Here is an 11761-nt window from a genome sequence, read left to right on the forward strand (position 1 = left end):
AAAAGTGCTTGAAATATTGAAAATTTGTGAAAAATGTGCTTCGGCTCTACTAGGGGGTCCACTAATGGTTAAAATACCCTATTTCCAACCCTCTCGCAACGTGTAGGCAACAGAGGACGAAGAGCATGAAATATTTCAATGCTTCCAGCGCGTGAGAGGAGAGAGAAGCCGTTTTTTACAAATGAGCCTTCTGTCAGATGGGTGGCGGGTAGGATAATTTACGATGCCAAATTAACCAATGCGCCAATGTAAACAATCATCATTGTTTACTTTGGCGCACAGGATAATTTGACATGGTAAATTATCTTATCCGCCTATCGTGCTGTGAGCGCACATACTACATGTTTTAATCCTTCGTTTTTGAAAGGTTTTGGCCCAAGTAGTGTAAACATATTATTTAACACTTATAAACAAGTGTTCCGATAGCCCCCCAGCAGCGCTGCATGCGCACAATTTTTATGCCAAAGTGGCGGATTACCTGGAGGCGGGCTAGCGCGGATCCTGGTGATGTACAACATCCGCGAGCGGGACTGCACCGTGGACGCGTACCGGTTGCTGAACGAATATGCCGACGATGGGGGGCGAATCGCCGCCTACAACAAAGGAACAACCTACCGAAGAAGGCGCGGCAGAGTGAGAAGAGGTCGAGGAAGACATTTCGGTGCTGGTGGAAAAGCAAGCCAAAGCGACCAAACGGAGAAGAAATAGGACCGGTTTGAGTCGGTGGACACCGGGATGAAAAATATCTGCTTTCTACCTAACCTAAACTGTGCTCAAGATTCGGCGGGACGAGACCGAAACCAATAAGAAAAAGAGCTGCAACATTCTGCGGTTGATGCCGATCGACGTAATCACCAAGGCCAACCTGAAGGACACTATTGGCGACGCCGGCTCTCTGTTTGAACGATACTTTGTGAGGGAACCAAAAACGTTCGTGATCATCTTCCACCGGCGATTAAACAACGGACTGGAACGCGAGAGCGTCATCACCGGGCTCGCCGAAATGAACCGGGACAACAAGGCGAACCTGAAGCATCCGGAGCTGGCAGTGATCGTCGAACTGATCAAAGGGCTGACGCTGATTAGTATCGTGCCGCAGTTTTCACAGCTGCAAATGTACAACTTGATGGAGATTTTCACCTAGGATGACGGGGACGCCATGTTTCTGGAATCGAGAAGCAGAACGAGATGTAGTCTGGCCAGAAGGTTGCTGCTAAAGAGATTGAGTCAAAGGTTGGAGAAGAGAAAAGTGCAGCAAAGGACGGAAAAGGTTCGCAGAAGGAACCGGAACCGGAGGATGTTCAAAAGCCATAAGATGATGCTGTCCCTAAAGAAAAGGCTTAGTCTGAGCAATAAGTTTGACCTTAGATTCACGATTTTTGACTGTATTTTTCGTAAGGTTATGATTTGTAAAATGTATAACTAAATTCATTGACTTTCATGTTGGCGCAACATATTGTACATGTTTGGTCGCCATTTTTGCACTGGAACGAAATCTAATAGCAATCTGATTGACACGGGATGGTCATGCGATAGAGGTACGTGTTGATCACGATGTAATCGGCACCAGCTTTGAAGATGTCCAGATGAGTTTCGGTGACCGCGTTCGGGTTGGTCGCGTTGTATCGGCCGCATGGTCCTGGCTAACTTGCTTCGACAGATGCGTCGAGTAACCTCCGTCGATGACGATGTACTCCGGGGAGAACAACGACGGATCGGGGGTGAGCGATCGGTTGAACCTGCGGTAACGAAGGATGCAAGATGTTGATTCAGAAGCTGCCCTGAGGAACTTGCTCTTCGCCAAAGAATTATTCCGATCTCAGGGGTTGGATCTCCGAACGGGTTCTACGGCTGTTGCTTGGCCGACGGGTGAGGCTTGGGATTTGAAGAGCGCAAGTCGCACAAAACTGGAATCAATCGCGTTGATCGAGGTGCTTATGCGGCGGTCCGCGCGCATTTACCACCTCCAGCATCTTCAGGTTAACGAACGCCTCGAAGTCATGTCCCCGTGCAAGTCCAGGATCTCATCCGAGTACTGGGTAAAGTGCTCGTATGAATCGAACGCCGCTAAACTGCCAAACAAAAAAAAAAACGCCCAATGGACGTAATCCATCATTGCATTGCAGACTGCACGATAACAGAGGTAGAAAGATAGTCGTGCGGAATATCCAAGATGGGAACATCCGAAAAGATCAACCACTGCAGGTTTTCGTGCTCTTAGACAGACAGATGGACTTTATCTGGTTATGACGTAGTTCTTAAGCTGGCTGATGAGCAGCTATTAGGACCTGTCGAGCGCGAAGAGTCACAAGCGATTCTTCAGCGAGGTAAGTTCGCTCAGATTAGCAGCCAATTCCTCCGTAAAACCAGGTCGTTTATGGCTGGCTGTGAGAAAAGATCATCACGACGACGAAGCCGCGACGCACTTGTCGTAGTGTCCATGCTGGAACTGAAAAATCACGGCGTAGTACTGACAGATATTGCACATCCGCCATGCGACCGCGTATTCCGTTACGGTGGCGCTGCTCCAGCTGGACGATGCCCTGCGTAGTCAGGAACAACACGTCGTTATCGGAGCGCTTCGGCAGAGCCTTTGTAACCCATAATAATGTACGGTTTGTCCGACTGGATCCGCTTGGTGATCAATTCTTCATGAAACTATTCGTCTCTTGCAGCGTGATCAGATATTTTTGTGTCGTACGGAAATCATCGAGTCGAGAGTTCCTTAAGTGCAATTTGTAGTTTTTCGCCCCTCAAGAAACAATGACCAAACGCACCTCGACGTAAAAGCACCGGGAACTTAAGGGGTTACATACATGTAAATCGATAAAAAAAGTCAGAGGTTGGTGTGAGCACACACTTAATTTTATTTTAAAACTGTAACCCCTTAACCGCCGCAACCTCTATGTTTCCGCCCGCTCCGGTGGCCTCAGAAACACTAGTCTCAGCAGCTCGTGCATTTTTGTATTCTCGGACACGTTGTCCCAAGCGGCCCAGACGACCTGCTTCTGCGTGCGTAATTATGAGTTTGCCGTTGGCGAAGTTGTTGATAACCGATCCGCCCGGGTTCCGGCAATCTTAATGTACCGTAAACTGGGGTCAATCGGGACACATGGGGCGAATCGGGACAGCAGTTTTAACCATGTTGGAGCACAATATTTTGATTTTTCTGGTTGGTTTCGGTTAGAACAGACTCAGAACAACAAAATGTGTACATCCATTTCCAAATTTAAAAGCTTTAAGTGCTCTAAAAACTGCTGTCCCTATTCAGACTGCAGTCCCGATTCGCTCCAGATTACGGTACTCGACGTTCGTCTTGAGGTTCTCTGACAGACCATAACCATAAAGCGGATGGCGCGCTCTTTTTTTAAGGTTTCTAGAAGCGTCCTCCGTACCACGTCCGCCGCCGCTTGGTTGGTCGTTGTCGGGGGACCAGGTACCGTAAAGCAGTGCTGCGGGTGATGAAAAAGTAGTTTAAGGTTAAGGTTTATTAAATTTAACAGGATAACATTTCCCTCCTGAAATGTGTTAACCGGTACCGTGGCCATCCGAAGTCGTCCCTGGCCAAAAAGGTGGGATGTTTTCTGGCCTTCCGGATGTTTTTTTTTGTCGGTTCCGTGGCCATCCGGAAGGCTTCCCTGCGCAAGAGGGATGATGCTTTTTGGCCATCCGGATGGCCATGGAACGGACAAAATCTATCCAGGCGGCCAAAAAGCATCCTCCCTTTTGCACAGGGACACCTTCCAGATAGCCACGGAACCAAGAAAACCCATCCGGAAAGCCAAATAATAGCCACGGTACCGGCAAAACCAACCCGGAAGGCCAAACAAATATTCGCCCTCTTGCACAGGGACGCCTTCGGAGCCGGTCCAGGAATCATCTTTGGGAATCACGGTAATTTTCCACCCTACTTACCGTATTTTTTTGTTGCCTCAATCCTTCGCCCTTCGACACTTTTCTTTTAAAACTCAAACAGTCCACAACAATGATCTGTCCGCGATCCTATAAACCAAAACAAAAAACATATTTTATGCTGTTTTATGAGTTGTTTTGGTATGTCATGCTGGGAGTCGTATCCGCCAGATTCGGAAGAGAGAGCTCATTGGTTAAATTTCGCTCTTCTCTTTTGCTGTGTCAGGCATTGAAACATTTCATACTATCTTACAGCTGACGTCTACACGTTAATCAGATCCTAGACAAACATTATTTTTAAAAAGATATATGGATATAAAAAAAATCTATCATTACTTTCTAATTATTCAATAAAATGCGTACATACGTCGTTATTATATTAGCGTATGTGCATAATGATTGAAATATATTTAAAATTGTACATAGGTTGATTTGTTATTGTCGTATGTGCATCATTTTACTGAATGCACATAGGACACTGAGAGGTAAAACGACGTAAATTATTTTGTATAAAAATTTAAGAGAATGCTCATAGGTTATTTTGCATTTCGCTAATAGTTTTAAAAATTAAATACTTAGAAGAAATCGGGTTTGAGGATAGTGTAGTTTCGGATATGCAAAACGTCATGCATTGAATAACTCAGTTTGTTTACTTTTGGCGCATAGGACCTTTTGAAAAAGTACTCTAGAAATCCTCATTTTTGCCATTTTCTCCGCTGGTTTGTTTATGTTGAATAGATGAGAGAGCAAGATGGTTTTGTTTTATAGTACTCGCTCTTTCGTTCTTACGCAACTCAATCCCGTGTTGCCAGTTTGAAGAAATAAAATTTTAGCAGTGTTGCTAGTAGCAGCAACAAATCAGCACTATTTCAGCTACTTCCAGAGCAGCTAGTTCTTTTAGAGCTGATTTGCTCTGAGTAAAGTTATTTTATGACTGATGTGGTGTTGAATGCTGGTTACCAGCCAATTTATGATTTATTTTAATGCTGGACGGTTACTTGGGTACCTCAAGAAGAACCTTTCAAAAAAATTTGAAAGGTTTATAAAGTTAGTTAACTATAGTTAAGAAAATGTTGATGGAAGTCATTATTTTAAACTTCTCAAAGTGTCATGATTTTCTCAATGATCATGATTTTTAATCGGAAAACGGAATGCATTTTCGGATTCTTTGGACAATTTTCCACTATGAGAAGGTTAAATAAGTTTGGAAATAATAAATAATATGTGTTTTTGAAACACAGTTTAAAAAAAACTCAAAATCTATAGGCATTTCCAGTTGAACAAATTTCATGTAAAATGTGAAAACTTGTGATTCGTGCTTCGAATTCAGTATAAAATGCAATAGAAATCGATAATTTTGTAAACAAAACTAGTTTTAACAAATTTCAGGCAAAATTCCGACTTTTTAACAATTTTACCTAAAATTTATATGTATTTTGTTAAAAAGCTTATAAACTTAGTTAACTTAACATAAACATTGATATTTTTTTTCTTACAAACTATATCAGCTACTTTAGTGATGGTACATTTAACGTACAAATGAAGTTTGAACATCTTAAATATGATTTTAACAAGAAAAAGTATGTCTATCAAAGTCACCCCGGAATTAAAACTAAGAATTTTTAACGTAACTATTTTTCTAAACACTATTGAAAAAACTTTTTTTCCAAAATAGTGCATGGACTTTGTGTGGCCTACCCCAGTACATGTTTTAAAAATAATAATCTTGAGAAAAACCTTACCTGTTGGAAAATATTCAAAAAGCAAATTGAAATCCTATCAAAGTCACCCCGGTTTACGGTACTCGGAGAAAATTCCCCACAGCTCAGCCGAACTGTAAAGTACCTCTTCGGCTTCCTTCTCCGTGGCTCCACCGTCTCGGGGCCATCTTGGCTGCTTCCTGCGGGTCGAGGGCGATCCTTCAATTTTCCGTCCGGAACTGCGCCCGGCAGCGGAGGGAACTCCGCCGGCGTGAACGCCGGAACTGCTGGACTCTGCTTCTCTGCCTTCCTTGCCGGCGGTTTTGGTTTCGACGCCTGCTGTCGCCGCTGGATGAAATCCGCACGCTTGGGGCAGCTGCGGTCCGTAGCTTCGTGGGCACCAGAGTAGTTGGCACACCGCTTTGGCTGGGCTTCCTGGACTTCGCACTCGTCCGTCTTGTGGGGACCCCCACAGTTGTTGCACCTCCCCTTGAGGTGACAGTTCCTGGTTCCATGACCCAGCTGCAAGCAGTTCCTGCACTGGGTCACATTCGGTCGCTTGTTCCGGTAGGCCTCCCACCGGATGTGAAATCTTCTCAAGCGCGCTGCATAACCGGATGTGAAATCTTCTCAAGCGCTTGATTTCACTCAGCTGCTTGAGGCTGGTGTACCCCTTGGGGAACGTAACAATGTACGGGGTTTCCTCTGACGAGGCGAACTCTCCCTTTCTCTTGATGGCTTGCACCTCCACAGCATCCAGGTTTTGCGATTCCTTGAGGTTTTTCTTGACGAATTCAGGTGAAGCCGACGGAAGTCCTCGGACGACGACGCGGGATTGCCGCTCACTTCGTGTCTCGTGGGTGTAGAACTCCACTTTGTTCGCAATCAAGTGGGCCCGCGCAATCTCTAAACCACAGACAAACAGACGGGACACTCGAGTGCTGAACCATCGTCCTCCAAAAACGGTTATTTCCGAGGTTATTTCAAATGCAATTTTGTTTCGGCATCCACTCACCCGGCGCTGATGGCGCTGCTGTCGTGACAGCTCGCCCGTCTATTCTCAGTGTGTGTGAAGTGTGTTTTTGTTTTTAAGTTGAGCGTGAGCACGTGCGAAGCCGAGGGGGACGTCACTCCGCGATAACACACTAAAACGCACAAAAACGAGCTCGAAAAGCATCAACGCTACTCATCGTGCCGAGTTTTCACATAACGCCACCTCAAAGCAAGTTATCGCAAGTTAACGCGCGTTAAAGCGAGTTAAAGCGGCCAGCGTCTGCTCGACTTTTTAACCAAACCAAATCGATCTTGCAACCTTGCCGTCGAGCAGTTTTTGATCGGGTTTGGCAACTCGGTGTGTTTGTTTTGGTTTATTACTGCAGTTTTCGTAAATAAACAAAGCAATCGGTGAGTTTTTTGCCGACTCCGTGACAAAATCGCTGCAGGTTTGTGCCGCTCCGCTGGTGGTCCCACTGGGCAGGATGATGATTTCCAAAGCTACGAGACGCGTTTGATCCGTCGGTGGAGGAAGAACCGAGTGGAGGTTGTGGGGCACTTGCAGGCCGCGAACGGGAAGGTGGTATTTGAATCTTCGAGCGCGAATCGGGAGGGATAAGTGAAAAAAGATGAAGAACGACAAGCCGGAATACGTCGATGGGTGTTTGGGACCATGGAGCAAATACGAGTATGAAGAAATTGTGTCAAGACCGAGCGGGTTTCAATAGTGAAGATGATGGCCAAGAAGTATTGTCGGAACCGCGCCAATCGAGTCTGTGCGGCACACAAAGTTTTTGTTATCGATCGTTTCTGCAACCTCCGCACGACGTTGGGGTTAATATGGGCAAATATTGTGCCCCCTAAAGGTGCTTCCTTTTAAAGGGTAACATTTACACCTAGACCGGTCACATCAAAGGCATTTCCGCCATCCGGTTGTTCCTCTGGCTCATCTCCTGTTACCCTGCAGCTTGGACGCCCGGATCAAGATCTTGGAGGTTTACAACGACCGGCGTTGCTTGCGAACCTACTGGGACCACCAGCAGGACGGGCGGCGATACAACAAACAGCAGCTTAGAAGATCATTTGCGCGAGTCTGGGTAGATTGAACTGAAAATAATTGTATACAAAACCTCTAATTTCTTCTGTTACAGTGGGACACCCGCAGTGGCGACATCGTCCAGGAGTACGACCACCATCTGGGCGCGGCAAACACGATCACCTTCCGTGAATAGAACCTCATGCCAGCGATGATGACGGCAATTGTTTGATGGCATGTACGAGCAGCTAGCCTACGTAAACGGGTCCAGATCTACCTGGAGGTTCAAGTGTTTTAATTCTGATTCTTTTGCAGACTGACAGCAATAGTCGTTCGCTGATTCTCGAGTTTCTCCTGCTCCTCACGGATACAAATGGTCACCCGGATGCGTCAAACGGAGATCCGGTGTTGATCTTGGACCATCGTGAGAACATCACCAACAGTAACAGTTTGCCGGCACCGTTGGCGGTGCTGGCGGAGTTCAACAAGGGTTGCAACTTCATGCTGGACATTCCCAAGCTACGGCCTCGTTGGCATCACCTTTCTCAAGCTAAACAAGGCCACCAATAATATGCGGCGCATCGCCGAACCGTACTTCACATACGGTTACCTTTCGCTCAATTCGATCCGCAACTTGCTCTACAAGCGTGGCTTAGTCAAGCATCGGTATCGCGGCCGGTACATCACGATCACGGACAACTTTGAGATTGAGCGCTAGACGCACTCAACCAGCTATTCACCACGCTCGACGAAAACAGATTTGTTACAAAGGAATTGAATAAAATTATAAAAAAAGAATTAATTGATTTATGCACGTAAGTTTCCCTCAGCGGAAGCTATTTTTAAAAGAAAACGCATCCCACTCAAGATCACACCAGAATTTATTAGTCGCTGTTGCAATTGCATAACTTTTTCCAAAGAGTTGCGTCGAAGTTTTGCACGGACGGTCAAGTTTTACACGTGATTCTAGCTCGAGTCTTTCTTGAACTGAACGCAACCGATTCTTCCTCATTTTCTTGCTCAGAAGCGTGTCGGTTTTGCTAGTCCCGATTTAAAGAAATGAAACTCCCTTCTTTATTCCCGTGCACCTTCCGTGACACTTAATGTACAGTGGTAGCGATTTCACGCAATTCGGCAAGGCGAGCTGGCCGGCGGACGTAGACGATGCCCAGTTCTTCCGGTAGCAGGCCAAAATCTGGACCGCCCTCGTGATCAGGCTGTCCTTGATTGCCTACCGCTTATTATCCTGCAGCTTGGACAGGCCCTGCTTGGCGAATAACAGATTGGTCGTATCCAAATCGCAACTGCGGAAAATATCCGCCAACTGGTTGCACGTCGTCAGGCTCAGATTAAGCACGCGCAGCTGGCGCTGGTCCGAGCAGGATGTGAACAGCAGGGCATGAACATTTCCTGTCGGAGAAGAAGGTTAGGTTCTGTGTAAGCTTTTAGAAGTTAACCTTTACCTGGACATCTCCGACGACCGCCATCTGGGACTGTAAGTGATGAAGCTTCATGGACCTTAATCGAAGCACGCTCCTGTCCCTCATCCACGGGCAAGTGACGAATGTTGTTCTTGAACTCCGCGCACTGCAATTGAACCAGCCCGGACTTGACCTTATTGTCAATCACGAACACCATCGCCAGTACCTTCGACGGGCTGTTATTCCGGCAGTAGTCCTTGGTGATCACAATGTCGTACGTTCCGGGCACTGGAACAACGTCCGCCGTCGATGAAGTGGATTTACGGACACATGTAGGCCGTGCATCGAATCGGTCCCAACTCGCCAAAATTGACGATCGGATGGACCAGTTCCTTCTCGACGGCACGGACATGTGAAACGATCAACTCGGACAGAACGGTACTCTGCTTTATCATGTCCGTGTTGACCGGGAAGTGGGACATCGACGAATGCATGAAACACTGTCCAGAGTATCCCTGGTTCTGGTCCTGGGTGATAAACTTGGTGGTGACCAAAGGCGCACTAGTCCGGCCGCGTTCGTCGCAGACTCTCCACCGTACGACCGCTGATTCTTGCTTATCTCCTGAATCGAGTAGGGCATGTTGTCCGGATCAAGACGATTCTGGACCGGTGGTGCCAGTGCAGGTGAATAGTACGGAACGGTGAAACCGGTTCCATTTCTGGGCTCAAATATGGTCCATCTACGATAACAGCAGCCAGTCGGAATTCTTCAACCGGTCAAGCTTTTTTCGACTGTCAAAACAAACTGCTCGAATGATTTGACAACGAGAACTGTCATTCGCTCGTGACAGTTCTCGCTGTCAAAAAAATCGAGCAGTCTGATGTGTGAACGCATAAAAAGGTATGCCAAAAAGCAAGTTATCGCGGTTAACGCGCGTTAAAGCAAGTTAAAGCGGAAAGGTGAAAGTGAACGCTGCAAAGGTTTGAAAAGGAAGCTTTATCGCTCGGCTAGCGCGGAAGTGACGCACCCCTCGTGCGAAGCAGCAAATGAGAGCACAAATATTTATGGAATTCTAACCGTGAATCACAATCCAGGCTTTCCAGGACAAAATTGGGGCAGTCTTGGCCATAGCCTCTTCCCCACTAATAACCCGGTAGGCCTGCTCAACTGCCTGCCAATGTCGAGGTTGCTGCTAAGGCGCCGGCTACTGCGGAGGAAGCCAGATCCTGTGGTGGAGTTACTCCTTCGGAGCAACCTGCTTACCCTTCGTGGATTGCTGCTCAGATTGCTGCTGCTGGTCGTCCTTTTGACTTTTTGGCGATGTTGCGCCACTCAATCTTTTTCCAGTTCAGTTTCTGTGGTTCTGTTTCGATGTAAATTTTGCGGTAGCGTTTTTTGGAATCTTTGCCACTTTTTGCTTTTGTTGTTTGATGCAACTTAACTGCGCCGTGGACAAGTTCCCCGTGGAAATTTCCGAAATGCCCATCGTGGGGATTATTTCTGGTAGGTTTGAATTGGATTTATCTATTTCGGCGGCCACTACTGATGTTTTCGTGACCAGGGGCATCTTATAGATGATGGTGTTAGGTGTAATGATGGTTTCGGTGGAGGAGAAATCTTCGACAGAACTTGGTAGCAACTGGGAGGACCAGTTATTTGATCTCTGTCGGTTGCGGTTGTGGTGCGTCGTTGCTGGTGCTGCCGCATGATTTGGCTCATAAGGTTCTGCTATCGGAGCATCGAGTAGCAACAACAAAATTATTTCGATCAGCTGTTGATGTTTACAATCGTTTAGGCTTGATTGTCACACGCATACACTGACGTGGCACATGACAGTAATGGGTTTGTATTGGTATGTTTGGGTTGCGCTTCGGCATCAGCTCACCAGACAACGCTGGCGTCACCGTGATTTGGTGATTTGATGAAGGACGATGGATTTCAAAAATAATTTGTATGGAGAGTCACGTCTGTTTGTCTGTGGTTATAGTTCGGAGGTCGATATACTGCATGAAGATCAAATATTTGTCCATTAATTATCAATTGGGTCCTAAAATGAAGCTTAGATTGCTGATATTTTGTTTACAGCGATAAAGCTTATTTTTCTGAGTACAATGACCCTTTGTACGACCACAAAAAGTTTAAAATGAATTTTTAAATCAATTTTGAAAAATTTACCTCGCGGTCCTTCTTGACAGAAAAGCTCCTACTTGACAGCTCGTTCCAAGGGGACCATAGTTGATCCATCGAAAAAATGTTGTCTTGTCAAAAAAAAATTGCATTAAAATGAAAAAAAAAGTGATCAGAAATGTTTTTTAAGCGTGTTATTTACCGTTGTACATAAAAATTGACATAGGGCTTTGGTACCCAATTCAACAAAAATGTGATGGAAACCGTCGGTGTGGATATTCGAAATAAATCTGTGATTGATATTGTCCTTGACATAAATTGGGTACTAAAGCCCTATGTCAATTTTTATGTACAACGGTAAAAAACACCATTAAAAACCATTTCTGATCACTTTTTTTCATTTTAATGCAAATTTTTTTTTTTTGACAAGACAACATTTTTTCGATGGATCAACTATGGTCCCCTTGGAACGAGCTGTCAAGTAGGAGCTTTTCTGTCAAGAAGGACCGCGAGGTTAATTTTTCGAAATTGATTTAAAAATCCATTTTAAACTCTTTGTGGTCGTACAAAG

General features: G+C 45.7%; 1 protein-coding gene and 2 long non-coding RNA genes across 4 annotated transcripts; 1 reads left to right on the plus strand and 2 right to left on the minus strand.

The window, feature by feature from the left end:
- Positions 1-1369: 1369 nt before the first annotated feature.
- LOC119765372 lies at positions 1370-4143 on the minus strand. The gene is made up of 3 exons (XR_005276672.1): positions 3916-4143; positions 3336-3452; positions 1370-3008 (listed from the first exon to the last, which is right to left on the minus strand). It is a non-coding gene; the product is annotated as an uncharacterized LOC119765372 (long non-coding RNA).
- A 2797-nt stretch (positions 4144-6940) lies between these two features.
- Positions 6941-8186, plus strand: LOC119765374. Of its 2 annotated transcripts, none has more exons than XR_005276675.1 (3): positions 6941-7016; positions 7757-7898; positions 7957-8186. It is a non-coding gene; the product is annotated as an uncharacterized LOC119765374 (long non-coding RNA). The 2 variants fall into 2 exon arrangements; XR_005276674.1 differs by having other exon boundaries at positions 6976-7702.
- Positions 8187-8506: 320 nt separating this feature from the next.
- LOC6045724 lies at positions 8507-10085 on the minus strand. The gene is made up of 2 exons (XM_038249103.1): positions 9105-10085; positions 8507-9051 (listed from the first exon to the last, which is right to left on the minus strand). Exons 1-2 carry the CDS (start codon positions 9472-9474, stop codon positions 8873-8875), a joined length of 549 nt encoding a protein of 182 aa, XP_038105031.1. The 5' UTR covers positions 9475-10085; the 3' UTR covers positions 8507-8872.
- Between the last annotated feature and the right edge of the window lie 1676 nt (positions 10086-11761).

This window comes from Culex quinquefasciatus, chromosome 1, assembly GCF_015732765.1.
Source record: "Culex quinquefasciatus strain JHB chromosome 1, VPISU_Cqui_1.0_pri_paternal, whole genome shotgun sequence".
Lineage (NCBI taxonomy): Eukaryota > Metazoa > Arthropoda > Insecta > Diptera > Culicidae > Culex > Culex quinquefasciatus.

Excerpts from the sequence above, each read along its gene's own strand:
- LOC6045724 (XM_038249103.1), bottom strand. The coding sequence starts at position 9,474 with ATGTCCGTGCCGTCGAGAAGGAACTGGTCCATCCGATCGTCAATTTTG. Across the intron at positions 9,052-9,104 it reads CGGTCGTCGGAGATGTCCAG|GAAATGTTCATGCCCTGCTG; the intron begins GTAAAGGTTAAC and ends CTTCTCCGACAG.